The sequence below is a fragment of the Rhinopithecus roxellana genome, chromosome 8, assembly GCF_007565055.1.
Source record: "Rhinopithecus roxellana isolate Shanxi Qingling chromosome 8, ASM756505v1, whole genome shotgun sequence".
NCBI classification, from domain to species: domain Eukaryota; kingdom Metazoa; phylum Chordata; class Mammalia; order Primates; family Cercopithecidae; genus Rhinopithecus; species Rhinopithecus roxellana.
In genome coordinates, this window is record NC_044556.1 from 125,115,697 (window position 1) to 125,133,244 (window position 17,548).

At 46.1% G+C, this 17,548-nt stretch overlaps 1 protein-coding gene across 2 annotated transcripts in view; it reads right to left on the reverse strand.

Moving 5' to 3' along the window:
• Positions 1 to 3,672: 3,672 nt before the first annotated feature.
• Positions 3,673 to 17,548, reverse strand: part of KIAA0040 (KIAA0040 ortholog) — a 34,692-nt gene continuing 20,816 nt past the window's right edge. For both annotated transcript variants that reach the window (XM_030935686.1, XM_010367388.2), the window contains exons 2-3: positions 12,629 to 12,800; positions 3,673 to 7,249 (exon numbers count right to left, since the gene is read on the reverse strand). In XM_030935686.1, the coding sequence (XP_030791546.1) occupies positions 6,817 to 7,116 (300 nt within the window). In that variant the 5' untranslated portion in view covers positions 7,117 to 7,249; positions 12,629 to 12,800 and the 3' untranslated portion in view covers positions 3,673 to 6,816. The remainder of the gene's footprint in view (positions 7,250 to 12,628; positions 12,801 to 17,548) is intronic.

Consider the following 17,548-nt stretch of genomic DNA (forward strand, 5'->3'; position numbering starts at 1 on the left):
TGCGCACCAGCCCTCCGTGGTAGACAGGAGCAGAGAATGCATGGAGTGGGCACTAGCCCTCCATGGAAGACGGGAGCAGAGGACGCGTGGAGTGCGCACTAGCGCTCCATGGAAGTCTGGAGCAGAGAATTCCTGGAGTGTGCACTAGCGCTCCATGGAAGACGGGAGCAGAGGACGCCGGAGGTGCACTAGCCCTCCATGGAAGACGGGAGCAGAGGACGCGTGGAGTGCGCACCAGCCCTCCATGGTAGACAGGAGCAGAGGACGCGTGGAGTGCGCACCAGCCCTCCATGGTAGACAGGAGCAGAAAATGCCTGGAGTGGGCACTAGCCCTCCGTGGCACCATTTCCCAAATGGTGCCCCCTGGAACCTTTGTTCCTCCAGATGTGCTAAAAAAAAAAAAAAAAAAAGGCTTATGGTTAAATAAATTTGGGGAAATTTTAAGTGGAGTTAAACCAAATTATTATATCACCTGCTAGAAACTTTAATGTGATAAATGCATTGCAGATCCCAAGGGCGTGAAGTCGGAAAGTTATACTATGCAGTACTTGCAAACTTATTTGACCGTATACGTTTCTTTTGTTGTTTTGAATATCTAGATAGTATTTCTCAAGGTGTGGTTCAGGGACCACCTGCATTGACCTAGCGTTTATTAGAGCAGGTTGTCTAGCATCACCCTAGACTTAATAATCAGCCAGAAGGGCAGGAGAAACAGGGAGTTTGCATTTTTAAGAAACACCTCAGTGTTTATTTTCCCCCAATCAACACATTTATTTAGCATATAGTATGTACCAGGCTCCATGCGAGGTGTTGAAGATATAATAGTGAATAAGACAGTTATAATCTCATAAAGGCTATTTCTAATGGGGGTCAAAATAGGGGTGAGGTGCTGGGAATAGAAGAAACACACAATTATAATGTGGTCTGGTCTTACTGCAATGGGCAAGACGTGTGTGGTTAGGGAGCTTTACTGTAGTGAGGCTATATAGGGAACACTTCACCAAAATATGTTTGTAACGACAATTGAGACCTATGATTTTTGGAAATCCCCCATATGTCACATGAGCACGGCATTCCAGACCCTGACAGATTTGTGAATTTCACATAAAGCCCCGTGACTCTTTTGCACATTTAATTTGAGAACAAGTGAACTAGCTAGATGGATGTAGGAAACACTTCTAAGGTGAATAAGATGTTGACTCACGCTTTCTCCTGATCTGGCCACCAGATGGCACTGTCACGCTAGGGCGACTTGGTTGTGGGCAGAGGCGGGACAGATAATTAGGCAGCCTCGCCTGTCACTGCAAATCTGGAGACCTTAATCCATGCAGTATTGGTAATCCTGTAGATAGTGCAGTATGTGGTGAAATTAGGGAACACATCACAGCATGGGGAATAGAAAATGCAAATTATTTTCGATCCCTATCTCATTCGATTTACTGCGTCATTTGACTCGATGGACTGTTGCTTTCTTCTTGGAAATTTCTTTTCCTTTGACTCCTAGGACACAGCTGTCTCATGATTTTCCTTCAATCCTTAATAATAATAAGTAACATTTATTGGGCACTTAATATAAGCCAGGTCCTGTGCTAAATGCTTTATACACACGATCATGTAATGCTCTCTATGAGGTAGTTACTCTCATTAGCTTTATTTAGCAGGTAAGTCTTACAGAGAGATTAAGCCATGGGTCCCAATTACATAACTAGTGAGAATTGGAGTTAGCATCAGGGTTGGGACAACCCTAGTCCTGAGTCCTAGCCCACTGCACCTATGGCCTCCAGAGAGCCCCGATGGCTTCTGAAGGGTCCCCCTGTCTGCCTGCATCACTACTCCAGGGTGCACTTGCACTTTGTAGACTGTGCACCTGGGGCCCTCCTTTCTCAGTTTCTTCCTGTGCAAGTCTCTAGACACCTCCTTGGCGATCTCCCCTGGCCTGTCCTGAAGCCAGCCTGGGAGCTTCCCTCTAAGGAAGGAATGACCACAGTCTTGTAATGGTCTGTTTGCTTGTCTGTGCCCCCCTACCAGGTTCTGAGCCCCTCTAGGACAACTTAGTATCACTGGCACCTAGTGTGCTTGGCATATAGTAAACAGTCAGAAATGTTAATCGGATGAACAGCCTCATGGAGGTACACAGTCACAGCCATTCCTGAATAAATATAGTGTGGCATTGCACACACAGGTGTTTGAAAACACCCCTTTGAGTGTCTGTTTCTATGACAGACAGAAAGCAGGTTGAAGGGATTTTTTTTTCAGTCTTGTAAACCTGTGGCTTTGAATTAGGAAATACTACTAAGGTCAAAGGGCAAGGGGCCAGCGCAGAGTGCTGTGGAGTTGAGAATGCTAATGGCGTGATGGCATTGTCCAAATCCATATTATACCCCAAGGCCAGGATGGAGCCAGGGCGGGTGGGGCTGCGGGCATTGAGCACCAGCATCCCCTCAGGTGTGCAGCAGCTGCTCCCCTCTCAGATGGTTTCTGAGCATCAGTTCCTCCTCTGCACTGAAAAGTTTAGCAATGTTCTGGGTGGATGAACAGGGAGCTGAATGAGGAGTCTCTGTTCTCTGGTTGTCATGACTGTGTGGTGATGGGGAAGAGCCCAGCAATGAACTCATCTGGAACTACAGACATAATCTGCCTTGGGGGAGATAAGGCAAAGAGTCCACCTGTGCTCTAGGCCTTCCTTCCTAAGCCCTCCTTGAAATCCAGTCAGCATGGGTGTTTTACCCAGGTGTTTGACCCTGCCCCCAACAAGATCATAGACCTATGCTGTTCAGGATGGCAGCCGCTAGCCACGTGTGGCTACTGAGCACTTGAGTTGTAGCTGGCATGGCCAAGCGCAGTTGCCCATGCCTATAATCCCAGTACTTTGGGAGGCTGAGGCAGGTGGATCGCTTGAGGCCAGGAGTTCAAGACCAGCCTGGCCAGTATGGTGAAACCCCATCTCTACTAAAATAAAAAAAAAAATTAGCTAGACATGGTGTCACATGCCTGTCATCCCAGCTACTCAGGTAGCTGAGACATGAGTATTCCTTGAACTCAGGAGGTGGAAGTTGCAGTGAGCTGAGATCATACCACTGTATTCCAGCCTGGGTGACAGAGCAAGACTCCATCTCAGGAAAAAAAAAAATATGGCAGACGTAGCTGAGCTAGTGTACCTTTATTTCATTTCAATGAATTTAAATAGTCACATGTGGCTAGTGGTACCATATTGAACCATATTGGACAGTGTACACACACATACACACACATGTTTTGCCCTAGTGGCTACTATAGAGGTTTTTGATCCCTTCCTTCCCAACACTGGATTTAACTCAAAGATCCATTTTTCCTCAGGTTTCTGCTATTTCCCCCCCTTTTCCTTTAAGAAGCCATTGATGGACCTCATTGACGGAAAGTTCTCTAAGTGTTGCCAAGGAACATCAGTGTATTTTTCCTGTAGCTGGCACCTCTGAGGGAGTCTGGTCTCCAAGGCCATCTGTTTTGCAAGCAAGGGTGAGACAGCCACATTCCTGGTCCTCAGACCTATGACTCTACCATGGTGAAGGCAGTGACCAGGGAGGGCTGGGACATTTATGTCACAGAGAGTCCCTGCATCGATCATTTCTGAGTGATGTCTGAGTGGGGGTAATACCTAATGTTGAGAAAGTAACCATCTGACTCCATCAAGACTTTTCATTTTCAAAGTGTTTTATTTAAATAAATTTTTCTTTTGTGTGTGTTTGAATTTTACAGAAAAAAAATACTGACAAATACTATACAGCTTGGACCATTTATATTTTTCTTGGAAAGTTGACTGCCATTTTTCTACCTTTCTCCCTCCCTGCTCCCCCTGAGAAATAAAAACATGGAATCCATTGAGCAATGGGGAAAGGCCTCCTCTGGCCGCCGGCCGGAGAAGTCCAGGCCTAGGGGATCTCTCGAGCCTGTGCTGGTCTAGGAAGCCTCTTCTTTAGGAACCCTTTTTTTGTCCCCCGTGAACTTAACCTTCCCAGATGAGTCAAGCAGTCTCTGGTTCTGAGGTCCCGTGGGTTGCCAGTGGCAGTTCAGGGACAGAGGCTGGAAGGAGTGAAAATGGAGAGGAATAAAGGGCTGGGGCTGGCCTGGTGCAGGCAGAAGAGGGAATCAGAGAAGCATAAAAGATGGAGAAAACGATGAGAAGGAAGTGGAAAGAAGAGAGTGGACACCACAAATGGCCTTAGGCTCCTTTCATGCACCTGTTTATTTAACAAAACCTTTAAGGCCGATCCTGCGCTGGGACTCCTCTAGTCACACCACGAAATGTCGTCAGGGGAGGCTGTGGTGAGGAAAAGAGAGGCCCCATTCTGGGTTTGGCTCTTCTGAGTCACAGGCTGTGGAAGTGACTGAGAAGTGAGGTCCTGGGTGTTTCATGCCTGGGGTGACAGCAAGTCCATTGGATTAGAAGATAGCAGGGACACTGTGCCTGGAGATAGAGGCCTTGTCATGGCAATGACAACTGACTGCTGTCTTAATTCAAAGGAGCAAGCAGTTGCCATGGAAACCATGTTACTTGTATGGTCCCGGATCCCGGTGATCCGCCCTCCTAGATCATATCTGACACCATGTCTCAGCTGTCAGCCTCCACGTCTCCCCAGCCATCCATTTTAGGGGGACTGAGAGGTGGAGACAGGAAGGGCAGCTTGTCCTGGTGAGCAGTGGGAGATGTGGGGAGACATCTCCCACATCCCTGGGTTTGGTGCAGGCAGATGGCAAGTCATTCTGTTATGTGAAGGGCACAGCCAGAGGCTCCATGAAAACCTCTCTATATGACAAGGGGATAGAGAACCAGAGTGCTTCTCTCTGTGGTCAAAGGGGTTGATGAGTGGGAGGCCTGAGCGCTCAGGCAGTTTACAGCCATATATGGTGAGAGGGCAAATGCGACTGGCTGTAAAATATATGCAGGTTTGAATGATGATTCACAGGGTCATCTGTTAGAAAACCCTGGTGCAAGGGTCACCACTAAATGCCCACCCTCCACGGGCCTAAAGTACACCTGGAGTGCAGGTGAGTACCAGGCAGCCCAAGTGAGCAAATAGAATATATCTTTCCTTTAATGCAATCTTATAGAATTTAGTTTTTTGCTACTATAAATATCATAGTGTAGCTACATTATTAATTAGATAGCAATTTTGCCACTGTGTAGAATAGCTTCCTTGGGAAAATACTTCAAGAGAGCTTCCCAGCATATTTGCAAATAAACTTCTAGAGCACAACTTGCTCCCAAGGAGTGAATTGTCCATCTTTGCAATACAGTCACAATACAATCAAAATACCAACCAGTTCATCCTATAAGCGGATTAACTCTGCTTCCCAGCCTCTCTCTGGTGGGCAAAGCCCTCCTCAGCTCACTGTGGATCTAATTTACATGTCCTCACATACCTCAGGGCACACGTGTCACCTACATGTACCCTCCTGCAGCATTAAACACCCAATTTCATTCATTGCAGCAATTAGTGGGCTCACTTAGAAGAGAAGATCACTTGGGGAGAATTGGTGAGGTATTACAAGCTTACCCTTAACAACATCACATATCCAACAGTAACCACAGACAGTTATAAGTACCTACTGTGTGCAAGGCACTTGCCTGAGCTTCAAGATAAATATAAATAAACCTCTTTATAGCTTCATCCTACTTTCATTTAAACTCCATTACCTCTGCATCCCACCTGTGCCATACCATGCACGCATTACAACCTTATGACATCACTTCCAGTGTTGCCTTCTGTGAGACTGTCCTGATGATTGTCTAGTTCCTTCCCTGCTGGAAACTTTGGTTATATAGGAGATACCTAGCTCAGGTGTAGCATCTCCTTACCCTTTCCATCTGTAAAACATACATTGCACAGGTACACAATTGCAGTCCACTGACATAAATGAGTGGGCTTCCATAGCTTTCTAGTAGTCACTACCAAGAGCTGTTTGTTCTTGCTTGGAGAAAGGCACTTTGCTGAGTGGTTTCGGGGGGTCATGTTTCAAAGAGAGGTCTTGGACCACATTAAACACCTCTCAGTGACAATGAGGACGGACCTTGTCATGAGTTACAAGAAAAGAGCTTTCAATGAATTTTGAACCATCACACTTTAAACATCTTGGCACAAGTGAGGGGTCAGAGGCACATAAACTTGGTGTGTCTGTATCAAGACATACAGGGGTGGGGACTGTAGCAGGTTGCTGGAATGTCCAATTATGAGTACTTCTAGTAAAAGTTTATGTGTAGAGACAGAAATAGGAAAGCATGCATATCTAACCTGAGTGGTTTATGGAATAGATGGTGTATGGGGGCCTTGCTGGTTATGAATTTGTATACATGTGTCTGAATCTGGCAAGGCTTTCCCGTGAGACATTTTTGTGATTATAGATAATGTACTTCCCTGAACAAAGTACATAGCCAATGACCATTTGATGAGCAGAATATACTTGCCCATGTACCTGTTGCCTGAATTTGTGTGTGTGTGTTATGTGCATGTGCACACACTTGGAAACCATATCAAGATGTATGGATAAATGTTCTTTGTGCTTTTGCATATGGGGTATGCCAGAGACAGGTGGGAGGCATGCCTGGGTCTGCAGTAAGGAGCACTGCTATTGGACACATAGCTGCCAAGACAGTATCCAAGAATTGTCCATGTGGTCCCTGGGACTGCCCTCCACTGGGACACTTAGTCTGAGGTTTGTTCCTTGGTTGAGTAGTTACTCTGTGGACAAAGTGCATCATTTCAGGGGTTCCTGAAATGTCTGTGTGTGGTCAGAAGGAGGCTTAGCCCCAGAAAGGAAACACCTCTGCTTCCTGCCTAACTAAACAGGCAGTGATGGTCTCTTCTCCATCTGGAGAAGCTTGGGTTGAGCAGAGATCCAGAGGTCTTCTTCATTCTTCTTCTTCTTCTTCTTCTTTTTCTTCTTGTTCTTCTCTGGCTGCTGGCCCCTCTTGCCTGGTGGGCTCCAGCAGCAATGGCAACACATGAAGAGGAGTGTGATGATCACCAAGAGTGGCAGGCCCAGGAGGACTCCCAGGCAGATGGTGTTGTAGATGCCTTCTTGGTGTTTGGTCAAGATGGTGTCCCAGACAGAGCTGAAGAAGGCGCTGATTCTCTCCATGGTGCTTGGCTAGATTAGGGCCAGAGAACCCTCTCGGCTTACTAGCACGTCCTGGGCTCAAAAGGATGCAACCTTGACCACTTGTAATTTATTCCTCTTCCAGCTTTGGGTTTGGGCATGCCACTGACAGCACCTGAAGGATTAAAACAGACAACTGAAGAGAAATGCAGAGAGACTGGCCTACAATTTTAATAGTTTCATAGATTTTAGGCTTAGGAAAGGAGAAGGAATTGAAGATTTCCAGGGTTCAGTAAACTTGTACTGAGACTCAATAAACAAGATAAATGCATGCATGTAATCAATAAGCATCAACTAATTCTTGCTATGTACACACATTATATTGGGCTTAGGATATAAAAATGAATAGTATATCAGGTCTGGCACGTAGGAAGTTCTCAGCAGTTGTTGAATAAATGAATCAATGTGTGTGTTCAGTGTTCTGATGTGGGGTTGCTTCCCTGAACCCTTCTGCAACAGCAGTTCTCAATCTTTTTTCCACTGCAGCTCAACTGACAGATGTTGAACACACACTCCCCACGGGACAGATCTGTATGTAACCTGTTATTAACATCACTTGCCATTTTCAAAGCTTATTGAAGCTTAAGCACGAGGTGAGATGTCTATGTCTTGCTGTTTGTAGTAGCGGACTTGGGTCTCCTCTGGTCTAAGAGGTCATCACTCCTCATCCTGCCCCATGCCTGCTTTCTTTGCTGTCCCCTCATGATCTCTTCCCTGCTCCATGTCTCCTCCCCTCCTTACATCCCATTCCTGTGCCTGAAAAGTCCTCTCCTTCCAAGGCTGAGAGAACCAGAGGTGACCGTTTGCTGCCTTTCCACTTTCCACCTTCCTCTCCCTCATTACCCTTGTCTCTGTTTTCTATTCCTCGACCAAATACTCCAAAGTCTCCTGCTCTCTTTCTTCTCCATGGGAAAGGAGTCCTTGCAGGCTGCTTAGTGATGGTGCTTAGAAACCAGGGTGAGGTTCCTGGGTGCCTCCCTGCTCCTGTTCTGAACTCAGCATATAGCTGGGGCCATTCTCCTGGTTGCTTGTACAGAGCTACCCCTCTTCCCTGGTCACCCCTCCACATATATCTTAAAGCTCAGCTCTCAAGCATAAGGTCTTAGAGGCTGCCTTCAGTTCTGGAATTACAGGTTCTTATGTACAAATAAGACTTCAAGGATAGGCATGATTCAAGGAAATTTAAGAGGCCTGTTGGTGTAAGACATTCCCCAGGACCCAAATATTAAGGAGTGGTTGATTTTCAGGATGGACACTCTAGAAATCATCACAACCAACTCTTTCACTTAAGTATGAAGAATCTGAGGTCCAGAGCAGTGAGGTGACATGTCTGAGGCCACGGAGACCCACCCAGGCCAGACAGGCCCACCCAGACCCACCCAGACCTCGACAATGGGTTCAGCACTCTCCCCAGGCTGCCAGGCGAGCAGAGAAACTAAGGATGATAATGATGTCACTTTATACTTGCATTTCACTTGATACTTTTCTAATCATTTCCATTTGCATTTAATCTTCTGTGTGAGAAACAGGATGGTGCCGTGCCTAGGGATGGGAACACTGGGGACCTGGGCCTGGAATTCAAGATCAGCTCAGGCTTCGTTGCATACATGTGCAGCCCTCCTGGGTGATGTTTTCTACCTGATGCCCCAGCAATTGTCCTCAGAGTTCTAATTCCTTGGATAGCATGCTCTATCAATGTCTCATGATCCCAGTGCCCATGTGCCCATCTAAGCCCCAGCTGACCTCAGTCCTGGTCTGCTGGCATGTAATCCCACCCTCTCATGACATTATTTACATAGTTTTTACAAGTGTAGAAATTGGCACCTACTACTGAGCCATTTGGTCCATGGAGCCTGAAGAAATGCTATAGGATGACAATAATAACTTTAGCCAACTTTTAGTTAGCACTAATTATATACCAGGCACTGTTCTAGGCACTCTATTAACTCATTCATCTTCATGACACCCTTATGAAGTAGGTACTGTGATTCCCCCATCCTGCAGCTGAAGAGATGGAGGCTCAGGCCACATAGTGAGTGAGTGCCAGAGCCGGTCTCCCTCATTCTGGAGAGTTTGGCTCCAGATCCCCAAGGAGTGAGCTGTTCACAGGCGTTGCTCTGTGGCCTTCTATTCCTTTGTGTGGAATTAACCCATTTTTGGCAAGCAGCCCGGGATTTACAGAATCTTACAATATTTGGCTATTCCCCAGATTGACTTAAATGCTTATCCCAGTCTATTATAGGAAAGACTGCAAAAAGATTTATTTCTCATTGTTAAATATTTCCCAAATGCATGAAGATACATAAAATAAAAACCAAGTCCTGCCCAAGTGCAGGTTTATAGAAAGCATATGGCTGCCCGAACTTAAACTTAACATGCAACAAAGAAAAGTATCCTGAGGAGTCATGTCCTCTCATCCAAGGCTCTGCTCAAGCCCCTCTGAGGCCTGGGAACAGCCCATGCCATGGATCTGCCCACACACCATCCAGCTGCCAGGTTCTCTGTAGAGAAAAGCAGCCCTTAGCATGCTTCTAAGCCCTGGTGACACTGTATCTCAGGCCACTCATCTCTCTTCTGGATTTTCCTTCTCCCTTTGCCATGACCTTTGCTTTTACCTCAGTCTTGGGTGGGTTTTTGACCCTGTCTGTTGGGATCTTTCTGCTCTGTTGTGGAAAGGCTTTGGGTGCTTTTCTCTAATTTGATCCTACTCACAGCTTTCCTATTCATGTTAGATAACACCACCACCACAAATGTTCACCAACTGTTCTGTGCCAGGGGTCGTGCTGTTCCTGCAGGGAGCAGACAGGTATCGGGGCCCCTCTGCGTTCAGCCAGTGAGGAAGGAGGGCAAGCCCATGGAGAACATCAGGACAGTTTTCATGAAGGTGGAGCCACTTGGGGAAGACCTTGAAGATGCGTAGTATTTTGACAGAAAGATATAAGTGAAAAAGATGTTCAAACATTCCAGGCAGAGAAACTTCTAGAACATGAGCAGGAGAACAGGGTGTCTTCTGGTGAGCCTGGAGTTCAGAGTGGGGGGAGAGAGGATGAGAAGGGAGAAGAGAGGAGGTAGGCATGGCCAGGGTAGAGAGGCTGTCATAGCGTTTGCGCTTATTTGGGGGTTTTATAACAGGAGAATGTTGTGATCAGAGCTGCCTTTCAGGAAAAGATAACAAGATCTGAAGAACTCTGGAAAATGTGTTAAGAAGGTTCTTTAAAACTCCTTATCTGTTTATCAAACACTCACTGAGCACCTAATATGTTGCATGCACTGTTGGGTGTTAAGGATTCAATAGTGAATGACAAAGATATGGTTTCGGACATCGGGGAGCCTCGACCATTCCAGGGGAGTTATTACTATTGATAGATCAAGTCAGAAAAGCCAAGTATAATAAGAAAATTCCAAACTAGATTGCTTAGTTGGCTGAAGTAGAAGCATGTATTTGAATTATATGTTTATCTAAATGTCTCGGGCCCTCCCACCCCTCCCAACTTTTGCCTTAAACTCATCCATCCCTTGGCACCTAAAATGGCCTTTGAATAAATAGATTTCTTTTCAAGCTAAAGCTAAGTCAATAATTCACTTCTGGATTCCTAAGGGACTTATCTGAGGCTGCTCTCCATACAGCCAAAGAGTATTCATTAACATTTGGGAAGCCAGTCTGGGGAAAATTCGATTAAAAGGTATTCTTTATATTTTTTAATCTAAGAATTCTTTTCTAGGCACCCCCTAGGTTACTTGCTGAGCTCTGCTAATCTATAGCGTTTCATTAGTATTTATGAGTCTTGCATTATTAGCATTTCCAGAAAACAATCAAATATCTCCTCAGTGGCATGAATTAAAAGTGAGAACTTCCATGGAATGCAAAAGAAGACACACTTCGGCCCCTGGAAGTACACTCTAGCCTTTTGTTGGCTTTTGAATAGCACTGACACTGTTTGAAAAGTAATTCATCTGTTTTTGTAAGACCAACAATAGGTGCCAACCAACCTCATCTGTCTGATTGTGACTGTGGGGGTGGGTGAGAGGAGAGAGAAGAGGGGAAAAGTTACTTTAAATTTCTTTGAAACCAAATATTATTTACCTCTATATCCTCTGTCACAAGCTTCTATCCACCCACGTATGAGGTGTCAATGGGAAACAGTGATCCCAGAGCCAGAAAGTCTGGTTTTGTGCCTTGGGTCAACCTGCAAGACCTCGGCGAGTTACCAGACCTCAGCTACAAAATGAAGCTAATGAGCTTCCCTTGTAATGAGACATTGTGGGGATCAAAAGGGTTCAATATATTTAATGCATTCTGTAAACTGTAAAATATTTAAACAAATATAATCCATAAAAAGTGAGTTATCTTGAAATAATAATGGACTAATTCTAGCGCAGGGCTTTTCTTCCTCCTTCCTCACCTCCAAGTCAATCCCTATTGCCAAAGAATCATGGGCCCCCACATCACTGAAATGAAAAGGTCTTCACAAGTAATCTCCCTGATATGGCTGGTCTGTAGGTCTGCGGCTGTTGCTCTAGACTCTGGCATCCAGAAATAGGATGGAGAGCGGTCGCTTGGGGAACATTTGAAGGTGCCTGGAGGATTGCTGAGTTCATAGGTGAGGTGGAGGAGAACAGCTGGCCATCTACAGGCCCCAGCCTCCCTCCCAGGCTTTGGGACCCTTGGAAGTGTTACAGGGGTGGGTCATTCCACAGGGAGGTCTGCTTCAATCTCTGAGAGCCAAAAGCTACTGCAGGCTATGTTCAGGGCTGGCCCTGACACTACTGTTCTTTCCCATGCTCTCCAAGAAGGGAGCAGGACATTCTATTCTGCATCAGCCTCTCACTGTTCTTGTTTGTTAGATAAAATAATACATGTAAAGCTCTAGAACAGTGTCTGTGAGACAGTAAATACTTTCTGGAAAGGTTAATAATAAGGATCACATTGGCACCCAATTAGAATCCCTGAGACCAACTCCAGAGTGACCTCCAAATGGTACAAATTGTCACCCTTCTTGTAGGGGGAGGTGGGAGGTTCAGTTCTCTATGAGAACCTTAAGAGGCCTCTCTTCTGCGGCTGCTGACTCCTGGATTTGTGTGGGGGGCCATTTTATAACTGACAGTTGGGAGCAAAGACCTCCCCTTGGGCCTTTGCTCAAATGGCTCCATTGAGCTTTCTGCCTTGGGTTGCGCTGATCACTGTGCTTGCTTTAGCTCCTCTGCCCAGGATCCCAGGTGACAGCAGGATGGACTGTTGGCTACGAAGAGTCATTTAAGCAGTTAAAAATACAGATTCCTGCATCCTGCTCCTGGAGACCCTGATTCAGTCGGGTCTAGGATGGGCCCAGGAATTTATGTTTGTAGCAAGCAGCCCGAGTGTTTCTGGACAATTGGCAGGTTTGAGACCCATTGCATAAGCAAGTTGAGCAGCCGACCTTCATTTATGAGCACAGGAGCCATGTGCTAGATGAGGGAATGAATCATGGGTGAGGAGAGGGGGGAAGAAGTTTACCTCCACACACAGCAGCACAATGGCCAGCTTGGGGAGCCTCCTTCCACGTTACTTCTTCTTCTGTGTTGTCAGGGGATCTCAGCCAGAACTGCTTTTCTGGAGGTCACGTTCAACGTAGTAAACAATTGCTGAACACCAGCCCTGTGCATTCAGATCCTGATCACTGCCCAGTCTAGCAAGGGGGAGAAACAAAAACAGAAGTATAGTGTGATGAGTTCTGTGGTCAAGTTCTGTGTAGGGGGGACATGGGAGCAGCATGGCAGAAGCAGCCAGCAGTGCTGCCTGGAGAGGGTTGAGGGAAGGTGATGAAAAGAAATGACCATCAGGATGGGTGTCTGAGCAGGCATCATGCACTGTCTAATTACTGAGCACCTACTCCAGCTGGGAACTGTGTATCCAGAACAAGCAAACCAGATCCCTGTCCTTTCTGTGCTCCAAGTCTAGTGTGGGAACCAAACCAAACATTCATCAAAGAACCATACAGGCAGGTGTGAAAGTGTAATTATGGTGAGTGCCACGAACGAGACCCCATGATGCTACGAAAGGGGTAACAGGGATGTTAGGAAGGCTCTGATGAGGGATGACTGAGCTAAGATCTGAATGACAAAAACAGCAAACACACGGCTAGGGTGTCTGAAAAATCTTGAAACACAAAATAAACTTATTTTAAAGCATTTCCAAGTAATATGCTTGATAGGCTTTTCTTCAATCCTCCAGTACCTTTTCAGGTGAAGTTCTCTACATTTAAAGAAATGAGTTCAATTGTTAATACACCGTAAAGTGTCCCCCCAAAGTCTAGAAACATAGGCAAATAATATGTGTATTGTGCTTTTTATTAGATGAACAAATTAGACCCATTGCTGTCCCTGAAAAGGACCCAAAGGGACAGTGTAGCTGACAGCAGCAGTAGTGGGGTGAGCGTGGATGGCAGGGCCCATGAATGGCAGCCCCGCACCACAGGACCTTGTAAGCCACGTGGAGGGCTAGAGTTTGCTGTGAGAGCCACAGGGTTTAAAGCAAGGAGGGGACATAATTGATGTGTATTTAATAAAGAACACTCTCTCTGAGGTGTGAGAGGACAGATGGGAGAGGGTGTAGGGGGAGGAAATGATCACAGTTGTCCAGGGAAAGTGACCGCTGGGCCGAGGGTGATGGTGGCCGGAAAGGGTGGGATGATGGTGTAGCTCAGGTGTTTTCCAGCAGACGTGGGTGGGAGAACTCTCAGGCAGAGGGACACGAGAGGAGGTGTCCCTGGGTGGGCCCAACTTTCCTTCTTCTAACCCTAGTCTCCTATGAGGGCTCTGAGTCTGGACTGTATATGGATATTCTTTTTTTTTTCTTTCCAAAACAGGAAAACCATCAGTCTCTACCTGACTCCTCACCATCTTTCCTGGGAGTTTAAAACATCTTATTCAACCCCAGGCCTCTCCACCCTGCCTGTTCAAACCTTGCCCCAGCCCTTAAACCATACTGCCTTGCAAAATTCCTGTGGTTACGATAATATCACACACTTCAGAAACCAAGGATCTCTGGCAGCGAGGGCACAAAGTGGAACCTCAGTCAGTAGTTATTAACTCGGCTGTTCTGGATATATATTTGCTTGATGGTTCTCACCTTGCTAACCCGGCATGCTCAGGTGCCCTCTAATAGATGTAAGTACTGTTTTGTACAAAAATGGTCTGATCACGGTAAATGATCTGCTTGTAGAACATTACATTTACTACTTAGACCCAGCTCTAAGCATTTTGAAACAGGTATCTACATTTTCCCTAATTTAATGAATTGCTTCAAATAACTAGTCCTAATACAAAGTCGGAAGCTTTTTTTTCCCACCAGAGTATATATGATGCGTAACTAGATATTGAGTATTAAAGGAAAACAGATAGAATTTTCCCTCAGAATTGATGTTACAACTATGGTTGCAATTTTGAACAAAAGCACAAATAGAGCATCAATAGAAAAATGATTAAGGCACCATGGTTATTTAATAAAATGATGCTTTACTGTGTAAACATTCTGGATTAGAAGGCTCCTGAAATGGGCCATCTGGTTGATTACTTTACTTTACTGATGGGAAATCTGGGACCAAAGAGACTGCATCTTGCGGGAGATTACCCAGCTAGTGGCTGGTAGAGCCAGGGCCAGAACCAATGTCTTCTGAGGCCCAGGTTACCTTCCTGCCAGTTCTCTTCTACAAACATCCTTAAAAATAAGCGTTGACACAGTGCTTTGCAAGATGCCCACCATATTCTCTTTCTGAGCACAAGTGTGACCATACTTCTCAGCCCCTTACATCTCTGTGGGGCCATGTGACTGAGTTCCAGCCAAGGAAACATGGCTCCCGAAATCTTCTCGTGGGACCTCCCTGTTCTCTCTCTGCTTGCTCACTGGCTGGCCAGATGCAGAGCATCCAGGGGAGGACTCCAAGAGCCCCGGGGATGGCAGAGATGGGAGGTGTTCCTGAATGACTGCATGGAGCAGAGCACCCCTGCTGACCACAGTGAAAAATGAAATGGGTTAGAATAAACTTTTGTTGGGTGAAGCCACTGAGATTTGGGGATTTTCTGCTATAGCAGTTAGCCTATCCTGCCTAATACAAGTGACAAAAAAGCTAATGTTGGTAATGATTAATTACCATTGCATATATAATCCCTAGAATGATTTGCTTATAACAAATGTGCAATGTGTTCAACAATTCTTCTATAGGGCAGCTTTTGCCCAAGAGGGGTTTACCTTAGTGCTTTTGAGCAGTGGTTCGGGGACCAGATATCCTGGGTCCAAATTCTGGCTCTCCCACTCACTAGCTGTATCACATTGGGCAAGTTAACCTCTCTCTCTGGGGTTCTGTTTTCTCATTTGTAGAATGGCATTGACAATAATAGGATGTTGTGAGAATGAAACGAGTCAGTAGAAGTAGAGTGCCTCAGAGCCTTGCCTGGCAATAAAAGTTAGTCCTGATTGTTTGATCCCAAACAAATAGGCTGGCCAAAGTAAACATCCCTTGACTCCTTAGCTAATGATGGTTTTGTTTGTCTTTTTCAAATGTGAGATAGTTCTGGAGTCATGACTTTGATTATGTAGGTCTCCTTTATAAGATATTTTCTCTTTTCTCTAGTTTTCCTGCGGTAGACTAAATTAGTTCATTCGTCATTCTCTTTCAAGGCGACCATTTCAGAATGAAAATATGGATAAGCACCACTCAGGAGCTGAATTATAAGGGTTTAGATACAGTTCCTTCCCCTCTCGGCAGGGCTCTCCCAAGATTGTGTGGAGTAGGACACAGAAACCTCCTTCCTTACCCCCACACCAAACTGCCCTTTTGTCTTTTTCCTACTTTCCCTTCTTTCCTTCCCCCAATGTATTTAATGAGCTCCTAGGATGTGTCAGTTCTTGTCCTGGTACCGTGGGTATAGTCATGCATAAGACAGACATTTTGCTTGTGCACTTCTTATTATCTCTCTTCTCCAGGTAGAAAGTATACATGTTAGTGCAATAAAGGAAATAATTGGAGTGGCCTCTGCAGAGGTGACTCTGAACTGAGATCTCAGGGTGCCGAGGACCAAGTGTCCATAGCGCTAAGGGCAGGACCATGGGTAGCAGGAACATTAAGGGTGAGGGCTCTGAAGTGGGAAAGAGCATGGCACATCCGTGAGAGAGGGCAGCCAGTGCGGCGGAACCATGGTGAGCATCGTAAGTAAAGCAGGGCTTCAGTGAGGGGGACTTGGGCCCTGTGGGTATGGAAAGGCACAGAAAGGTGCCTTCCGCTTTATCCCCATTGTTACCTCATTTGTCCAGGCCTTCAAATGACCTCTAGTTTTTCCTTCTTTCAATTCGCCTTTCTAAAATCTGGATGTAATGTGCACTCCCTGCGCACCCCTCGCTTGGCTGCTCACGACTTGTATGATAATCACACCTCCTTAGCAAGGAAGACTCGCTGATGATCCGACTCTCCTATTACCCCAGCCTCGCCTTCCTCCACCACCCCCACCACCCTAGCTGTTTATCACATCATAGGTGCTAATCAACATGGGACAAATAAATGAATTCCTTCAACACTTGGACTAAGCTTCTCTCCTGGGCTTTACTTCCCCACCCCTATCTCATCAGCTGGTCCTACCTGCTCTCTCTCTGTGTCCTGACTCCATTCACTTCTCACCATTTCCATGGTGAGGCCATTGCTACCTCTCACCTGGATTACTGCAGCAGCTTCTAACCAATCTCTCTGGTTCTGCTCCTCCCTCCCTGTGGCCTGTTCTCCCCACTAGAGCCAGATCATATCACCCCCAGGCCCTGCTCACGCCTCATGGCTTCCTGTCACTAGAAGGATGACATCTAAACTCTTTCTCATATCCCCAGGCCCTGCCATCATCTGGCCCCTGCCCCCTCTGGACCTCATCTGGTATTCTCTTCTCTCCCATTCACTGTGGGCTAGACGCACCTACTCCTGGACTGTCAGCTCGCTCAGGACCCTATTTGTCCCTTTGCCTGGTATGGTTTACCTCAGATCTTGGTGTGATTGCTTCACAACAATTGTGTCAGCTCAAATACATTTTCATACAAATTTCCTCCCGCGTTACCTCATCAGGAGGCCTTTTCTAATGGAGTATGGTAATCTAATGTCGCCCAACCCCCAGCCAACCCCATCTCACCATCCTGCCCTACTGCCTTGGTGATAGTCCTCACTTTGAAATTTCTCTGTCACTTACAATGCTGCTGTCATGCTGGTTTCCACGTTTACTGCCTGTCTTCCTCCATTAGAATATTAGCTCCATGAGAGCAGGGCCCTGCCTGTCCTGTTGTGTTTGGATGCCCAGAGTCTGGCATGTAGCTGAATGAATGAATGAATGAATGAGTGAAGTGTATTCAAGGGTTCCAAAAAAATAAGATCTTGAATAATCATCTGTCAGGCAAACCAGGTCA